The sequence below is a fragment of the Nannizzia gypsea genome, genomic scaffold (genome assembly GCF_000150975.2).
Source record: "Nannizzia gypsea CBS 118893 supercont1.1 genomic scaffold, whole genome shotgun sequence".
NCBI classification, from domain to species: Eukaryota; Fungi; Ascomycota; class Eurotiomycetes; order Onygenales; family Arthrodermataceae; genus Nannizzia; species Nannizzia gypsea.
Genome location: NW_003345201.1, coordinates 1,819,166 through 1,837,907, shown reverse-complemented (window position 1 = coordinate 1,837,907; position 18,742 = coordinate 1,819,166). Strand labels below are relative to the sequence as shown.

General features: G+C 48.1%; 6 protein-coding genes across 6 annotated transcripts; 4 read left to right on the top strand and 2 right to left on the bottom strand.

The window, feature by feature from the left end:
- Window positions 1–216: 216 nt before the first annotated feature.
- On the top strand, window positions 217–1,431 carry MGYG_00688 (hypothetical protein; the record flags this gene model as incomplete). The annotated part of the gene is made up of 1 exon (XM_003176554.1): window positions 217–1,431. The coding sequence occupies one exon, from the start codon at window positions 217–219 to the stop codon at window positions 1,429–1,431; it is 1,215 nt and encodes a 404-aa protein (XP_003176602.1).
- A 210-nt stretch (window positions 1,432–1,641) lies between these two features.
- Window positions 1,642–3,945, bottom strand: MGYG_00687 (Lpz3p; the record flags this gene model as incomplete). The annotated part of the gene is made up of 4 exons (XM_003176553.1): window positions 1,642–2,343; window positions 2,400–2,916; window positions 2,973–3,605; window positions 3,674–3,945. 4 exons carry the CDS (start codon window positions 3,943–3,945, stop codon window positions 1,642–1,644), a joined length of 2,124 nt encoding a protein of 707 aa, XP_003176601.1.
- A 1,142-nt stretch (window positions 3,946–5,087) lies between these two features.
- Window positions 5,088–6,243, top strand: MGYG_00686 (eukaryotic translation initiation factor 2 subunit alpha; the record flags this gene model as incomplete). The annotated part of the gene is made up of 4 exons (XM_003176552.1): window positions 5,088–5,165; window positions 5,265–5,427; window positions 5,505–5,712; window positions 5,775–6,243. 4 exons carry the CDS (start codon window positions 5,088–5,090, stop codon window positions 6,241–6,243), a joined length of 918 nt encoding a protein of 305 aa, XP_003176600.1.
- Window positions 6,244–6,975: 732 nt separating this feature from the next.
- Window positions 6,976–9,169, top strand: MGYG_00685 (vacuolar cation channel; the record flags this gene model as incomplete). Its single annotated transcript, XM_003176551.1, has 5 exons — window positions 6,976–7,048; window positions 7,115–7,442; window positions 7,509–8,446; window positions 8,507–8,647; window positions 8,703–9,169. The coding sequence occupies 5 exons, from the start codon at window positions 6,976–6,978 to the stop codon at window positions 9,167–9,169; spliced, it is 1,947 nt and encodes a 648-aa protein (XP_003176599.1).
- A 562-nt stretch (window positions 9,170–9,731) lies between these two features.
- MGYG_00684 (vacuolar segregation protein pep7) lies at window positions 9,732–12,018 on the bottom strand (the record flags this gene model as incomplete). The annotated part of the gene is made up of 6 exons (XM_003176550.1): window positions 9,732–10,356; window positions 10,415–10,631; window positions 10,688–11,053; window positions 11,108–11,595; window positions 11,660–11,682; window positions 11,743–12,018. 6 exons carry the CDS (start codon window positions 12,016–12,018, stop codon window positions 9,732–9,734), a joined length of 1,995 nt encoding a protein of 664 aa, XP_003176598.1.
- A 515-nt stretch (window positions 12,019–12,533) lies between these two features.
- On the top strand, window positions 12,534–16,654 carry MGYG_00683 (cation-transporting ATPase 4; the record flags this gene model as incomplete). The annotated part of the gene is made up of 4 exons (XM_003176549.1): window positions 12,534–12,557; window positions 12,646–15,918; window positions 15,990–16,126; window positions 16,195–16,654. 4 exons carry the CDS (start codon window positions 12,534–12,536, stop codon window positions 16,652–16,654), a joined length of 3,894 nt encoding a protein of 1,297 aa, XP_003176597.1.
- Between the last annotated feature and the right edge of the window lie 2,088 nt (window positions 16,655–18,742).

The following is an 18,742-nucleotide window of genomic DNA, read 5'->3' as shown; positions in this document are numbered from 1 at the left end:
TTACGAATATCAGTGTCAGAATGCACTCTTCATAACCAGATATTGTTTGGCCGTCATAACTACATGTATTCAGCTACCTGTTGTAATTTGGCCAAAGAGCCCACCCAACCTTTGCCAGCCTAAATAAATAACTTATTTAACTAGTAAGGACCACACCAACCAATTACTCAATTACAACCATCAGGTCAAGGTATTTAATCATTACACAGAAAAGAAATGGCTCAATCGGGAACAGAATTATTCTCAACATCTTGGACCTTACATCGACTATCACCTCTGTATCATGGCCAGGACAGCAACAGCTCGCTCCTGGGTGCGCCAGAGTGTTTCCGCGTCTACGCCAGCCGGCTTCGCGACACGCTCACAGGAAATGTACTTGGTGGGATTGTGCAGACTTCAATACCGTCTACCAGTATAGGTGGACTCGATGACGTCCTCGCTAGAGCTGGCGCGCTCAAGGAATGCAAGTGGACGAATATCCCGACGTGGAGTTACTGGAATGAAGAGCATTCTATACTGGAAGACACGGACCAGGAGGCTTCCTTGACCCTTACTCCAGATCAGTCTGCTGGCATCCTCATCAGCCTACATTATGAGAATGCAACCTATAAGGCTGCCCTTCTGGCTGGTCCGGACGGGTATCATAGCGAAGCGGACGGGACAGAGGGGACTACATTTCTACCGCTGCTGGTGACTCGAATGCCCAACGCGCTAAGACAGTCACTGATATCTTTCTTATCTGAGACTTTTGATACTCGGGTTTCTGTTCTACGGCTTCCATCAAGCTTCTTATGCAGAGCTCTTGAGAGATACCTGGCCACGCTTAACCGGACAGCTACTCGAGCGAGGAGACACACTGCAAATCAGACGACAGCGTCAAGCGTGGAATCACGCGCATTCATAGAGTCAGTCATTAAGGAAGTGCAATTGACGCTCTCATTTCCACCGCCGGTCTCTACGGATCTCAAATCGCTAGATGTACATCTTCCAAGGGAATCTCTTAGCGCTTTCTACGAGCATGGGCTTGGAAAACCTGAAGCTGAAAATGGCAAGAGGAGTAAAGAGGCAGACACTCCTTCGACCCCGTTTTTGAACGCTTTATCGGAATATTTTGATCGTAATCTTGCTATGAAGTTGGATCTAAGAGATTTCATGGGACAGCCTACCTCATCAAAAGGAGACTCCAGACGGACAAATATCAAATTAACCAGAGTCTCGTGTGGCGCGTTCGTGCTTGGTTCAGAAGGCCGAATTAAGTTTCTTGCTAATCCAGGGCGTACCATCCTTCTGGATGACTCTGACGAGGAAGAAGGGGACGGGATTGATGTCGACGAAAGGGAGAAGCGGTTGGTGTGGAAGGCAAATGAAGAGTTATTGCGAGTTTTAATTGTGAGGGCTACGGGGTTGGGAATGGTTGATAATGATAGTTGATTCTTGATCCTGTACAATGCACTCAAAACATGGACTTTACTGTTAATGGCGGTGGATGATATAGGATAACATTCTTGGTTGAGCTACGAATAAGAGGAGTATGGAGTGAAGACAAAACGTGTTATATATTCAACGCTAACACGGGGTATATATAAACTATGACTCTTTTTTTGTAGGCGCTTAGAGGTTTACTGAAACATTTAACAACCATCACTCGTAGTTTACATACTCTGTCTCTGCCAGTTGGAGTGCGTTTTCGACGGTGGGTACGAAGTGGGATATACCGCCGCAGGTATCGATGATGCCACTGTTCTCCATCATTTTGAACACTTCGCTTCCAGGAAGTGGAATGCGGCAGAAAAACACCCGCACACCATGAGAGACGTATTCCTCGACTATTTCGCTGAGCACTTGCACGCCAGATCCGTCAATGCTTGTCACGCCGTGAATGTCAAATATAATATTCTTATTGTGCTCCGGTGCTCTGACGCGAGGCAGAGCAGGGTGTGCCGCATTCGTGCCGTAGAACTCCAGCCGGCGTAGCCTGTTCTTAAGGTCGCCAGTATTGGCGAAGGTAAGAGGCTCAGGAATCTTCACGATTAGCGAGCCAGCAACATACTCGACACGCTCAGGGTGGATTTCAGCGTTCTCAAACCGGTCTCGCGTTCCGTGTACTTTGCCCAAGATTTGGATGCGTGGCTTGGTAGCGTGACGGATTATTTGCAGAAGAGAGAGCCCCAACCCAAGGGCGATGCCGAGATATAGGGAGTAGAAGAAGGTTGAGAAGAAGATAAGTAGCATCAGAGCAAGCTCTGACCAACCACGGATTCTGATAAAGAAGCGAATATCTTCGGGACATTCCTCTATGAGTGTATAAGAAACCACCGAGATTAAAGCAGAGAGAACCGCCGTCTAACCAGGATGTTAGTACACATTACGTAAACGACAGCGGACATGGAATGACATACCGGGAGGTAATAGAAATATGGAAGCAACCATATGACGGATGCTAGGGTGATCAAGGCAACAAATATTCCAGCCATTGGAGTTTTGGCACCGGTTAGGGCACTGAGCTTGCTTCGACCATATCCACCAAAGGCGGGAAGACCTAGGAAGCACCCGCCAACCATATTAGAAACACCTAGAGCGACGAGTTCACGATTGGGGCTATAAGTCATGCCCTCGATGCCGGCTTTAGTGGCAGATCTGATGCCCTTTGCTGCGACGGAGGACTCAAAGAAACCCAGAAGAGAGATGATGAATGAGGTGCTCATGGCATTGCGTATGTTTTCGAGGTTGTGTGCCTGGAAAGGCCACTCAAACCTGAATAGGTTGCTGGTGCCTTTGATGTTTCCAAGAATAACAAGCCCCTTTTTATCCCACTCCAGTGCCCAGGTTAAGACCGCAGATAGCACGACGACGATGAACTGTTCCGGGAAAAAGACAACCCATGAATACCGCGGCTGCAGGTGCTTCTTAAGGACCCTTGAGACAAGTCAGCAATTGGTAATATGCGTAGATAATCGCCAGGAGTAACCAACCTGAAGACCATGATGATCGCAATGGTGCTGAATGAAACGGCGCAGGTAAGACCATGGCTGTAAGTCACATTCTGGATCAGGAACATCAACTTCTCTGCGGAGCTGCCGTATGTACCAAGCAGCACCTCTCTGGCTCGGTCACTCAGCCCCATCTCGGGCACAAGTTGGTCAACCATAATCATGAAGCCGATAGCACTGATAAACCCCCTGAGGAATGGGCGGCTGAGAATGTTATCGACGAAGCCTAGACGGGTGATTCCTCCGATAAGAGTCATGGCACCGCACATGCCTACCACGATACCGGAAATTGCAGCATTACCACGAGGATCATCATCGATGCCTTTGCCGTCCTCAACCGTGCTGCGAACAACGGTGCCCACCAATAGAGAGCCGGCCGCTTCGGGTCCAACGATCAAGAGCGGGCTACTGCCGAAGATGGCGTATATGAACGGATGGAAGATAAACGAGTAGAGGCCGTTGATGGCAGGTATATGGGCAACATTGGATGCCAACGAGAGGCACATGGGGACGTAGACGGAGCAGACCGTCAAGGCCGAGATGAAGTCACCGCGGAGGTAAGACCAGCGGTACTGCGTTATCCAGTTGAAGAACGGCACATAGTATGCGAGGTACCTATACGGCAGACCAGAGTCATATGGTTAGCTCTCTAGCCCATTTAATCAATATCAGGTAGAACATACATCGCTCTGTGGTTCTTCAAGCCATGGGCCTCAGCTAGCTGTTTGGTGGCAGATCTCCCACCGCTGGGAGCAGACGAGATGCCGTCTCTGCCCTGAAGGTATCCTGTTTCCGAGAGCTGGCTGCCCTCCCCGTAGCTCTGGATAGACGCCGGAGTGAAGGTGCCATGGGAGCGGTTGCGGGCATCACCACCGGTCTGCTGCTGGTTGAAAGTATGGGAGTCGAGAAGCCTCGAGCTCGCACTGACTTCGTTGTTCCCTGGAGGGTTATCCATCACCGCGACCTGCTGCTGCAGTATGTTGCTGTACTTGTTTTAATTTTTCTTTTATTCTTTTTTTTGCTGTCCCTCCAGTTACGGCTGTGGTGATTGATATAAGGCAAGCTGTCGGGGCCAGGCGTTGGCCAGGCGCGGGCGTTCACTGGTTAGCTAGAGAGAGCTCGCGGGCAAGCGGACATCCCTGCCCAAACCAACCCTCTGCTCCGTCGCCTCTTATATAAGAAGTAGCACTCCGGTAGCGTCGTAAAAGGTGCACACGCAGACACCAGGCAGGCAAGTGAGCGCCATCGACGTCCATCTCCACCCTCTAGTTGCTCAGATGCAGCCAAGTCTTCGCCTTCTTCGTCCTCTTCGTCTTCGTCCTCGCGTTGTTCAGGCGGCGTTTGCTCGGGAGTCGCTGAAATTTCCTCAAATTCTTACTGGTTGGTGGAGCTGACTAAGGAAGAGCAGCCGCTTTTAGTGAACTTTGGTGCCGCGCTTAAAGCGGCCATTGAGACAGCCCGTTTGAGCGACAGCGACGGTGAGGCTGAAACTGATATTGGTAGGCTTATTGTTGTCTTAGACACTTTGATGGTGGATTGTTTGCAATTGCTAGGCTGTTTATACTAGTATCATTACATGTTTGGTCGATGTAGCGGTAGAAAACAGCATGCTACCACTTTGCACCAAGTGCATGTTCAAACCAGGCCGTATCTTGACATTTTATCATCTACTCCGTACAGCTAGACTTGAAAGCTCAATTAGCTGCAGAAAAGACACAAAGAAGTGAAATCGTCTACCAACTTCGCTCCAGCCACGCGCGAACCTGCCAAAAGGCGATGCTTACATAAGTCCATGCCACGTGACTGTCCCACTATCCGTCAAACAAACGGAAAATGATTTTGCGGATTTGCAAGGATCGAAGAAGAGGAACGAAGGGGATCTTTTTGCACAGAACAAACAAACCGACTCGCACGAGCTGACCAGTCCCTTCGACGCCCTGCTGTCACCCGGAATAGCATCCTTGCGCTAAAGGAAACCGCTGCCAGCCTTTCTCCCGTCGCGAGAGCCGTCATCCCCAAGCCAGTCTCGAGCTCACATCACCTTTTCTTTCCTCTGACACACAAGTTCGACCTGCGCACCAGCGCCTCCCCGCCACGATGTCGCTCACCAACTGTCGCTTCTACGAGGAGAAGTTTCCGGAGATTGATAGCTTTGTCATGGTCACCGTCAAGCAGGTGAATTATATATTTTTGATACCCTTGTTTCTGTGCTGGCCGGAGTGGGGAGGGGGGTGTTGGAGCGGGAAACGATGCTAACGGCTTATCACTGATTAGATTGCGGAGATGGGCGCATATGTCAAGCTTCTCGAGTACGATAACATTGATGGCATGATCCTACTGTCCGAACTGTCCAGACGACGTATCAGAAGTATACAAAAGCTTATCCGAGTCGGACGCAACGAGGTCGTCGTCGTTCTGCGAGTAGACAAGGAGAAAGGTGCGTGGCTGTGTGAACGATGGGCCATACCCGCTACGATATTCGTGCTGATGAGGGGAATCTCCTTGGACTTTCAGGTTATATTGATCTTTCGAAACGTCGAGTGTCGCCCGAGGATGTCGGAAAGTGCGAAGAACGGTATAACAAGAGCAAGTCGGTACATTCGATTATGCGTCACGTTGCCGAGAAGACAAAGACCCCCATCGAAGAGCTCTACCAGCAGATTGGATGGCCCCTGAATAAGAAATACGGACATGCTAACGATGCCTTCAAGCTTTCTATCACGTAAGACGTATCCGAGGATATTGGGACGCTGATGTGTTGCGCTAACACCACGGAATGTGTAGTAACCCTGCCGTATGGGAAGACGTTACCTTCCCGAGCGCCGTTGTCAAGGACGAACTCATCTCGCACATCAACAAGAGGCTTACCCCTCCACCAACCAAAGTCCGTGCCGATATCGAAGTGACCTGCTTTGGATACGACGGCATTGACGCCGTGAAGGACGCCCTCCGTGCTGCCGAAGCCGTCAGCCCACAGGTGAAGGTCAAGCTGGTGGCGCCCCCGCTATACGTCCTGACGAACCACTGCCTAGACAAAACCCAGGGAGTCAAGCTGCTGGAGGAGGCGATTGAGAAGGTCCAGGAGAAGATAAAGTCCACCGGAGGCTCCTGCGTCATCCAGATGGCACCCAAGGCAGTCACTGAGCAAGACGATGCCGACCTGCAAGCTCTTATGGAGAAGAGGGAGCGTGAGAACCAGGAGGTCAGCGGTGACGAGAGTTTCAGCGAGAGCGACGAGGGCGTTGTCGAGTAGAAAATTGTACAGTTTCATCCAACCTGTCTGTCCGCCAGCCTCTTTTCCTTATTTTTTCCTCCCATGCCCTTCTTGTCCTCCTTTCTTTTTCTTCTGTCTGGGTTTACCAGTCTACCGTTTTATTTCCTTTTAGAATATGGACCGTGGGATACAAAAGCAACGATTTGGGCAAGGCATGAATGAATGTGCCCGTCTGGCCTTCTACCAGCGAGCATGTTAAGAAAGCGAACGAGCATTAAATGAACTTGAACTCCTATACTTCGCTATTCATCCATAACTACGGAGTACCCCGAGGCCTCCTCGGAAACGAGCTCCTGGCCAGCATTTGTTTTTTGATAGAAAGCGAGGGAGAGACCCTGTCGGCTTCTCCCCCAGCGCCAATCGTATTGCACTTAGCCAGCACCACCGAGGGCCGAAAAAAACAAAGTATTCACAGGCGAGCAGTCCCTGTTCGCTGTTCGCTGACACCGCCAGCTGCTGCTTGTCCCGTCCCCAGTGGCGACCTCGTAGGCGCAGCGAGCTAGCTACAGTAACTAAGTAGCCAAGTCACTGAGCTATTCTAGCTAAAACATGGGGACCCAGCCCCCTCACGATCAAAACTCCAAGCAAGCCGGGGGTTTGGAGAGAGAAGTGGGAGAGAGCGATCTACTTATTTAACGACCGGCCGCCCGCTTCTTCTGAGTCCTGGTCTCCTTTCAACTTCCGTCAGCTAGAGTCTAGCTAGTCTTCAAGATGGTTCAGTGGGCGCGGCTGTTCAGCGACGAGCCTCGGCGAGGCCGGCACTACCTGCAAGAGACCAGTCGATGTACGTTGCTTATCGCCGCCGTGGATGGTCAATTGAGTCGCTAACATGGTATATTGACTGATATAGTGCTTCCTCGTACTCGCGATCAAGCTATCACGCCTGCTCTGCCAGCAAAGGAGGTGACAAAGGTAGCTCTGCGACTGAAGCATCTGGTTGAGCAGGTCGTCTCCTGCGAGCTCGAGGAGTCTCTCATCACCAAGGCCAACAGCACTGTCATCACCAAGGAGGTTATCCAGACTGCCAGAGAGGCCGGTGGAGAGGAGAACCGCGCCTGTGTCGTCTTCTGTTTGCTTGTCTGCGTGCGATGGTTCAAGATTCAGGCACTGGTAGAGCTCTGGGACTCCGATCTCCATGACCTCCGCGCAGTCGCGTGCGAGATCCTTGCCAAACGAGTGTATGTGCTGCCCCTTTGTGTTACTTCCTTCCTACGGGGAAAATATATATCTAACTATTCTGCTAGGATCGAGGCAGAGGAAGACCAGGACTATCTCATGCTCGAAGTGCTTCTCAAGCGGTACTCGATTCTGCGAGATGGAGAGGCAACTTCGCCTGCAAACGTGATTGAGCGTGCGGTCGACCTCCATGCATTGAGTGTGATCGGATCTGCTGGATACCAGAAGTGCATCAAGTACCTCTGGCAGGGCTGGCTGTGCCAGGACGACCAGGATCCTACCAACTTCATCGAGTACAGAGAGAGGAACAATCCTTCTTACTGGTCCCATTTCAACCCGGACAGACTCAGAGCACCAGTCTATCAGAATGCCGTCCAGGTCTTCTTCTCCATTCTCTACCTTGTCCTTTTCACTATTGTGATCAACACCGTCAACCCAACTGGTGACCTGGACGTGGTAGAATGTATCCTCTATGGCATGACTCTCGGCTTCATCCTCGACGAAGTCACCAAGTTCTGGAAAGTCGGCCGTTTCTACTTTGGATTCTGGAACGCTTTCAATTCCTCCCTTTACACTCTCCTCCTGGTCTCCTTCATCCTCCGAATCGTCGCCTTGACACATTCGAAGGATGTCGACAACGAAACACGCAACTACTACAATCAGCTGAGCTACAACTTCCTTGCCTTCTCGGCCCCAATGTTCTGGGGTAGACTGCTTCTCTACCTGGATACCTACCGCTTCTTCGGCGCCATGCTTGTGGTCCTGAAGGTCATGATGAAGGAGAGTTTGATCTTCTTTGCTCTCTTGGCCGTTGTTATCATTGGCTTCTTGCAAGGATTCGTTGGTATGGACCAGGCTGACCCTGACAATAATATGACTGCCATCATGCTCCTCCAGGGTATGGCCAATACAGTCTTGCAGAACCCTTCATTCGATGAGTTCCAGGGCTTCGCTCCGCCTTTTGGTATCCTACTTTACTACCTATTCACTTTCGTGGTGATGGTTGGTGAGTACCATCTTCCCCTTTCCTAACTCGTATAGTTAATTGAGCTAACCTTTTATGCAGTCCTACTCAACATCTTGATTGCTCTATATAACAGTGCATACGAGGATATCACTGGTAACGCGATCAATGAATACATGGGTCTCTTCGCCCATCGAACCCTCCAATATGTCCGAGCTCCGGATGAGAATGTCTTCATTGCCCGTATGTAGGCCCCATCGCAACTTTTTTGTAGCCTTAAACCTAACCAACTTCCCAGCATTGAACTTGGTCGAAATCTTTTGTCTTATCATTCCTTTCGAATGGTGGATGCCTTCTGACCGCTACGACAAACTCAACAATTATGTCATGGGTATTATCTACTCTCCTCTCCTCCTGATCACCGCATTGCTTGAATCAGCCAATGCTCAACGGATCAGACTCAACCGTCGTCTAGGCGAAGAAGACGACGACACCCAAGAAGAATGGGAAAATGCCGCTGAGTCCGCAGGGTTTGATTTCAAGCGAATTGACGAACATCCCGACGCTGATGCCTGGGATAAAGTTGTTACCAAGACCAAGCCTAATGTTGAGGTTGACCCATGTGTCTTGGAAGTCAGGGAGCTAAAGGAACAAGTCAGACAGCTCACTCAGTTGGTTAATACCTTGATGGAAAGCCAGGGCATTTCCGCCGCACCGGCAAATGAAGAAGGCGAGTCTAGCCAGCCAACGAACGGGAATGCGTAAATGAGCCTTCCCGCTTTTGCTCGTTCATATTAAGTCTTTTTCCTATCGTTTAATTATCCGAGTTTATGCGTTGTCTACGAGTTCGCTATATGTTTGTATATTTCTCCTATCAATAGTCGCCAATTCAATACCTTTAAGTATCTACGAAGTCCTCATAGAAACAAGATAGGGTTCGATCCTTATTGCTCTCGTCTGCTATAATTTTATATGTAGGAAGTTTTAAATGTGACCAATTATGTATCAAGACACTTGCTATTATAAACAGTAAAGCTCTAACTAGTAACTAAGAAAGCAGGAATCGGATGTGCATGCAAATATGTAGATAGTAAGTAATATTGCCAGAAACTTGGGTAAGATTTGGATCATCAGGGTCATTAGTATTACTCTCAGTCGAAAGAGAGAAACAAAATTGAACGCCAGCCACCGACCTTGAAAATGAGGAACGCTCCAAGGAAGAAACAAGAAATAGCAAGACCAGTGGTCAGTCGCTGTACTGAATGTGAGAAAATAATAATAACCTACAAGGATATAGCTGGAGGAAAAAAATGCAACGATGCAATAATCACTGGCCTATATCGCCGGTGAATAGCCCTTCAAAGTCTAACTGACTGATCATGCCGTTGACATGATCTATTTCTTTATTCAAATCCGCAACATTCTGCGCAAGGCTACTGGCCTCGTCGAATTTACGCAATTTGTTGGCGTCGGCAATCATTTCTGACACGAAAAACCTCTGTTCTTCAAGAACGATAAGTCTATCGCGTAGTTCTTTCTCTTCCGCTTCAAGCGCTGAGAGCGCACTGCTGTTATTACTAGCTAGGCTAGTGGTGCTGCCACCCTGGTCAGGGTTTCCGTATTTAATGGCGGCAAGGGAACGGGGTTGGGCAGTGGCCCCATTCACTCGTCTGCCATCTGAAGATGTTGAATCAAAACTAAAATTCCTGCCATGGGGAGTGGCATGTTTCAATATCTTGGGAAGCGTTTTGAGTGGAAGCATATGTAGATGAAGGAAGCTCGTGGCTTGGCGGTATATTGCTTGTTGGAGTTTTGCTTGTGTTGGCGATTCTGTCGGGTGGTCACGAATACGCCTTGCGGCTACATCGTATTGGGCAAAAGAATCAATTAACCGTTTACGGACTTTAGATGCCTCACTCAGTTGAGCCGGTTCTGGAGGATTGTCGGGATCTCTGGTTGTATATATTGTTAGGGAATAGCGACGGATATAGGTATAGGAGGGAAACGAACTGTAGAGCCGCTAAAATCTTGTGAAATCGAGGTAATAACAACCTAATCCCTCGTTCAAATTGCACAAGGTTTTTATAAGCACGAACATCTGGTGGTTCCTTGGTGATATCCTCCATAAAATCCCTTTTGCTAAAGATGGTGGTTTTACAATCTTTGCATAGTCGCACGTCAACATTGATTTTATCCGGAGCCGGCTTTTCTGATAATCGATGGTTGGCTTTTGATGGTCAGTATGTATCACCAATAAAGCGCAGGTAATATAGTCAAACGTACATTTGCTCACATCGAGGCTTATTAAAGAAGAACATCCAGTCGCCGGGTCGCCACAGACAACCTTACCGCATGTTCTGCAATGGTGTCTTCGGAAGATATAGGCAGAGAACTCTTGCTGGCAAAAAGGGCAGTTAGAAATGTCCACGTCATCCTGCCAACTGACGACAGACTGTTCAAGCGCCTTCTTCTGGTCTGTTTGCCAACCAATAGACCATTTTTTAGACTGCACTTGCTCTAAAGGTAGCCCGGCAAGGAGCTGAGTTAAACGTGTTAATCTCTTCTCCAACCTAGAGATTTCTAGAAACGCTTTGTCAACTGTAGGCTTTCGAAGAGCCTTAAATGTATCCGTATGATCACGTTCCGCCCCTAGCCAATCTTTAGTAAGGGTGAAATGTAGGTTAAAAGTGGCGTAGAGCCTACCGGTAAAGTCGTTATAACCCTCTCGCGACTTGTAGCATGTTTCACAGACACGGCACCAAAACCCACGGACTGGTTCATGTTGGGCAGACCGGGAAAGCTTCATCTGATACATTGTATGATCCTCACAGAATAAACGACCACACTTTCTGCAGTTGATACAGCCATTTGTTGCGGTAAGCCTCTTCTCACACATGGGTTCCAGACAAACATCATTAAGTGACCGCTGCTGCCAGTGGGACTTGCTTATCAGATCGTCGGGATCAATAGGCTTGGGAGCATCCAAAATCGTGTTTTCGGTGGTTGGCCGTGTCGACGGCGGTATAAATTGAGCGTTCTGGTTGGATTCAAAGACTTCCAAGCCTTTAAGTTTTTGGTTGAGTACAGCAAGAGGTTGAAATCGTTTGGCCTTTTCGACCTGCGTCTGGAACCAGTCCTTCACCTCCACTTGCTGTTCGTCTTCGAGATTCCGATGCTCGTCGTCAAGATGTCTGGGGAGAAGTAGTAAGTATGGGCTGCATGTGAGGGAGCAACAGGTGAGCTATGTGCTATTACCTATTCAGCTGTAAAAGCGTCACCTACTAAACTATCAGTACCTAGGCTATTTCAAGGACATTAAAGGAGACAAAACATCTTACCATCCCTTCATTGCAGATGGGGCAAACCAGTGCCCCAGTGTTGCGGGAAGCCTTAGCTATGGACGAATCTCCATTTTTTAGAAAGATCCTCGAGGAGAGATCCTGCGTATCTGACGATACCTGCGAGTTGGAGGTCTGAGAAGCCAAAGACACACTGCTGGCGGAGGGCGATATAGCGTTCGACGAGCTACTCTTCGGCAGTGGTTTTGGCGGAACAGGATTTATTGACCTCCCACTGCCCAGGACTCTGCCCCCGCCTATAGATCGGTTAGGCATGGTATGCGGAGGGTTATAGAGAGCAACAGCTTGCCCTCACGCATGCTGATGCGGCTGTATTGAGCGGCTGTATTGAACGGCTTGACGGTGAACAGGCACAGGCACTTATCATGCTGCTTCCTCCTTGCACAAAAAGCCAAAACCGCCCTTTGCCCCATGGTTTCGACTTATGTAATTGGAATTATGGGTCCGGTCGACTCGGAACGCTGAGGTAAGCATCTTCCGGTATTCCTATTGGCTTCCGATAAGCTAATATCTTAACTTTATTTAAACCCACAGCCTCATTATATAAGCATCAATGAAGCCACGAAAAGTCCAAGTTGCGTTTGGGCGTTGAAAAGGAGCAGCTTTTCTACCAACTTCGGCCTTGCAAACCCCCTCCATGCGCTTGACACCTGGCGTCCTCGTGGTATTGATGTGGATGATTTAACCGATATTTTCTGACGTTTCTTTATCTTCTATCTCCTGACTGTTAATAAGTATTTTAATGTAATTTACTGGTTCCGCAGGGACACATGTCAGCTCGAGTCCACCCTTATGTGAGTTCAACGCAAGGAGAGAAGAAAGCAACGTGTTAGCTAACTAGTAGTCCGGTTTCACAGGTCTAAACTTATAGATAATCCGCAGATTCAATCTGCGGCTCTCCGGAACCCCTTGCCGGTTCAATTTCGCATCTACGTGTGGCCATTTACGATATTATGGCCTATTTTCCTCGCCTTCTACCTTTCCCCTGAACGATATGAGACATATATCCAGGCCCCTGAGTGGGCTGCTTTGTGGACCGGATCTATTGCTACCCTGCAAGCTTTACTATGGCTAATGACGAAGTGGAATATCAACATTGACGCCCTCTTCACCACGATAGCAGCCAAGTCTGTGAATGAAGCACAACTCATCAAAGTCATCCCAGCCGCGAACGCAGGATCCGCAGAGATATGCAAGCTCGTAAAAGACAATGTTGGAGGGACTGAAGTTGACTCATTTTTATTCCAAAAGAGGCGCTTCCGCTACAACCTAGAAAAGGGGTGCTTTACCCCCTTACAGTATGTTCTTGATGCTGAGCCAAAGCCAACACTGGGATACTTCCAGGAATCTCGTGGCCTTACATCACTTACCAAAGTCAACGATGTTCAACAGCATTATGGAGATAATACCTTCGATATTCCAGTTCCTACCTTTGTAGAACTCTTCAAGGAACATGCGGTTGCCCCATTTTTTGTCTTCCAGGTTTTTTGTGTTGGTCTCTGGCTTCTAGATGAGTACTGGTACTATTCTCTATTCACCCTAGTTATGCTAGTGGTATTTGAGAGTACAGTGGTATGGCAAAGACAGAGAACCCTCACGGAATTCCGAGGCATGAGCATTAAACCTTATGATGTCTGGGTTTTCAGGGATAATCAATGGGTGGAAGTGAGCAGTGAAAAACTTCTTCCAGGCGATCTGGTGTCGATAAATCGGACCAAAGACGATAGCGGAGTTCCATGCGATATATTACTTGTGTGGGGAAGTGCCATTGTTAACGAGGCCATGCTTTCTGGGGAGAGTACCCCCCTGCTCAAGGATTCCATTCAGTTACGACCAGCAAACGACCGTATTGAGCCAGATGGTTTGGATAAGAACTCCTTCCTATATGGAGGCACTAAAGTCTTGCAAATCACCCATCCAAATTCGCAAGCCGGTCAAGAGAATGGCTACCAGCCATTAAATGGAGCGCCTACTGCACCCGATGATGGTGCCCTTGGAATCGTTATCCGGACTGGCTTTGAAACTAGCCAGGGAAGTCTTGTTCGAACAATGATCTATTCTACGGAGCCTGTTTCTGCTAACAATGTGGAAGCATTCATGTTTATTCTCTTCCTCTTGATCTTTGCCATTGCAGCATCTTGGTATGTTTGGGTGGAAGGTGTTGCTCAGGATCGAAAACGATCTAAGCTGCTTCTCGACTGTGTTTTGATTATCACCAGCGTCGTACCCCCCGAGCTTCCGATGGAACTGAGTCTTGCGGTCAATACCAGTCTTGCGGCTCTCAGCAGGTTCGCAATCTTCTGTACCGAGCCATTCAGAATTCCGTATGCCGGACGCGTTGATATTGCTTGCTTCGATAAGACCGGAACTCTTACGGGAGAGGATCTAGTTGTCGACGGGATAGCGGGCCTGACTCTTGGCCAGACAGGGGTCCCCACAGACAAATATGGAGCACACACGACGGTTGCCAAAGTTACCGATGTTCATGATAACACAACCCTCGTTCTTGCTACCGCACATGCACTAGTCAAGCTGGACGAAGGTGAAATCGTCGGCGACCCAATGGAAAAAGCGACTTTGACATCTCTTGGATGGACCCTAGGCCAGAACGATACGTTGACAAGCAAAGCTGGATCTGCTGGAAGAACAGGCGACAATCTCCTTGAATCAGTTAACATCAAACGAAGATTCCAGTTCTCGTCCGCATTGAAGCGCCAAAGCACTGTTGCCATTGTGAATACATTTGACAAGCGGTCATCCAAGCGATCCAGAGCCACCTTTGTTGGCGTTAAGGGAGCCCCCGAGACCATAAGTACTATGCTTGTCTCCACCCCTGAGTATTATGAAGAAACGTTCAAGCATTTCACTCGCAATGGCGCAAGAGTCCTTGCATTAGCTTACAAGTTCCTTTCCGAAACCGAAATTGGACAAGGACGTATCAACAACCTGAAACGTGAAGAAGTTGAGTCGGGATTGCACTTTGCTGGATTCCTAGTACTCCAATGCCCTCTAAAAGACGACGCAATCAAGGCCGTGCGAATGCTTAATGAAAGCAGTCATCGAGTCGTAATGATTACCGGAGACAACCCGCTGACTGCCGTTCATGTAGCGAAGAAAGTAGAGATTATTGACCGCGAGGTTCTAATTCTTGATGCCCCTGAACACGACACTAGTGGCACTAAGGTCGTTTGGCGAAGTGTCGATGATAAATTCAGTGTCGACGTTGATCCTTCGAAACCAATCGACCCCTCTATCCTGGCCGAGAAAGATCTTTGTGTTACCGGGTATGCTCTAGAAAAATTCAGAGATCAGCCGGCTCTCCTCGATTTAATTCGATACACTTGGGTATACTCCCGGGTGTCTCCTAAACAAAAGGAGGAGATTCTGCTCGCCATGAACGAAGCTGGATACACTACACTGATGTGCGGTGACGGTACCAATGATGTTGGGGCTCTCAAACAGGCTCACATTGGTGTTGCCTTGTTAAACGGAACCCAGGAAGATCTCAATAAAATCTCCGACCACTTCAGAAATACAAAAATGAAGGAGATCTATGAGAAGCAAGTGCAGCTGATGCAAAGATTCAATCAACCCGCTCCGCCTGTCCCTGTTCATATCGCCCATTTGTATCCCCCTGGCCCAAAAAACCCTCACTATGAGACGGCCATGCTGCGTGAAGCCCAAAAGAAAATCGCGGCTGGAGCAGCGCCATCAGACGCAAACGGTGCACTAACTGTCATTTCCCCTGGACCCCAGGCACCACAACAACCTGATGACAGCCACCTAACTCCTCAACAACGAAAGCAAAATCAAGCATCTCTTGCTGCTTCTTCCCTGGCTGATAAGTTGAGTGCGTCCATGATGGAAGGGATGGACGAGGATGAGCCGCCGACTTTGAAATTGGGCGATGCGTCCGTTGCTGCTCCTTTCACGAGTAAATTGGCAAATGTCATTGCGATCCCGAACATTATTCGACAAGGACGTTGTACTCTGGTTGCCACCATTCAGATGTATAAAATCCTTGCCCTGAATTGCCTGATTAGCGCCTACAGTTTGAGTGTCATTTACCTCGACGGTATCAAATTCGGAGATGGACAGGTCACGATCAGTGGAATGCTGATGAGCGTGTGTTTCTTCTCCATCTCTCGCGCAAAAGTAAGATTTATAAACCTTGCTCCCCTCTCGTTATCGCGTTTGTATGATGCCCCCGCTTACACTACAAACAGGCAGTTGAAGGACTATCAAAAGAAAGGCCACAACCAAATATTTTCAACATATACATCATGGGATCAATTCTGGGCCAATTCGCGATTCATATTGTTACTCTGATCTACATTTCACAATATGTATACTCCATTGAACCGTATGTCCCCTGACACGACTTTCTATCCCAGTAACAGGTTAAATTTGACTCTAACCGAAAACATGTAGACGCAAAGAAAAGATCGACCTAGAGGGCGAATTTGAGCCGTCACTTCTTAACAGTGCCATTTACTTGCTCCAACTTATCCAGCAGATTTCCACATTCTCAATCAACTACCAGGGCCGGCCATTCAGAGAGTCTATTCGTGAAAATCGCGCTATGTACTGGGGACTTGTGTTAACCTCAGGTGTAGCACTGTCTTGCGCGACTGAATTCATCCCGGAGCTCAACAGCCAGCTCAGGTTGGTTCCATTTGAGCCCGGGTTCAGGGTCAGGCTCACATTGACCATGATCTTGGATTATGTTGGCTGTTGGCTTGTGGAGAATCTACTGAAGACAAATTTCAGTGACTATAAGCCAAAAGCTATTGCTATGAGGAGGCCTGACCAACTTGCCACCGAGGAGAAGAGGAAACAACAAGAAGAGGAGGAGAAGGAGAAACAGAAAGAAGCCGAGAAGAGCACATAGATGTCATAAGACCATGTCAGCCCCTCCAATATTTCCCTTCCGATGAATGATTGTTACTCAGCACGCCTCGTGCATTGAAACACAGTTGACGAGGAAAAGAACTGCAAGAAAGAAGCAAAAATTTCTGTGTTATGTATGGGTGAAGGAAACGGGGAAAGAAGAAAAATATGATAAGTACGGCTTTCTTTTACAAATGGTTAAATCTGCATTTTTTATAATTGGGTTGCTCTCACTTTTTTCATTTTTCATAAGTAGTTGGTTTCTTTGTGTCCCCGATTTTCCCAAGAAGGCGTTCAGCACAGGACGGTAATAAAGGGAACAATAAAAATAAAGGAAGCATGGAATCACTCTGTTCAGCATCTCATTTTCCATATTTTCTTGGCATATAGGTATAGTTAGGCCACGATACGAGTATTGATCAGCTAACTAGTGTCTACAAGCAACTGCCTCTAAGATGTTTTGGTTAAATAGTTATCCGCCATGTTGTTGTTTTTAGCCATGCTTCGGCAACTCGTCATTCGCTCCGTGGTTAGCTTTGATATCGGCGCAGCTTCCTGTGTAACTCTGTAGTAACTTTGTTATCCACCGGGCTTTCCCATTCAGAATATCAAAAATCATGAAAAGCAATTATCATTCTCTTGTATTCGCCGTGGGGGCCCGAAAGGGGGAGGTAGATCCAGCTGGCTGGTGGTGAGTGAAAGTACCCCGTAAGCTATGTTCAAAATTCGTGGGACAAAAATCCGCCGTCTATGAGGAATGGATAAACCTCCGTAGTTATCTTATAGACCGTATATTGATTCCGTCCGCAGTTGCGAACCTGATTTGGACGATCAGATAGAATTATCCAAAGGGCGGAGTAACTACTCCGTAAATCTTGCTGGACTCGTTTTAAGTGATAAATGAGTTTGCCAGTTACCATTGCTCTAGCAGAGCCCGGCGCAACCACCAAAGTCATAGCACTCTAGCTACAGCCAGGGGATTTGATCGGAAACGGTATTGTTGGAGCTTTGTGGCTGTTTTCTTCTTTCTAAGTTTTATTTTTTTATCCACCATAAAGAGAGACTGGTCGTTCAATTTCTGGAAAGTATTCGATATAATTTGGGAGGCCTTGACAAAGATGAATCGTTTATAGATGATGTTAGGAGTTATATGAAATGCGCCCCTTACTGAGATAGGGCGATGGTTTGGACCACTATAGCGACATTGGATCACCTCTGGCAATGGGTTTCTTTCCCCATATGGAACGGCAGAAGCAGGTTTGCATGACTGCTTTGAATGCTGTAGGAATTTTTATCGATGACACTGGCGAAGTGTCGAGTGAAGTCATTTGTGCCCTGCGGCCAGTAGAGATTGATGTGTTCGGATTGTCGAGCGCCTTCGTTCGATATCGACGACGGATGAGGTGAAACTCTTGGTGGAAGCTCTTATAAAAGGGGATACGTCTGTGTGCACCTGGAGGCACCGCGGTATCGGCTGAATGACCTGGCCGTTTTATGAGTATTTCTTGTATTCTGATGAAGTCACGATTGAAGCCCAGAAGGATCTGGGTGCTAACTAACTAGCCGACTAGTTATAGTTAAACTAGTTACGGGCACTGCCGCCCGCTAGCTTAAAGTTACTTGGGTTAGCGCCGTATATACGGGGTACAACCACCTGGCGTTTACAATCCATGTTTGCGAGAAGAGGATTAGGTACGGAGTATATACTCTTCTTTCCTTTACCTCTTTAACTATGTTTTCTCTACCTCATCGTTACGTGTTCTTCTATAGGCCTCGGAAGGTCCTGGTACGGAGTAGGCCAAGCTTTGATGATTAGAGGGGGGTACGCCTTTAGGTATTAGGTGAGAAGGAAAATAGAAGTACATCCTGCTACCTAGTAACCTTGATATTTATGTAAGAGAACAACTAAGGTTTTAGCGGTGTTCTAGTGGTAGAGCCTGCAGCAGGGCTAGTCCCTGGGACCTGATGCTTATACTGACTCTGTATAGGCAAGCCCTTTATTAGGCTGAATGGAGATTATGCTTGCATATGCGAGCCCGACCACGAGTTGGTGCCGATACGTTTACCGTATTAGTTAGCCAGTGGTATT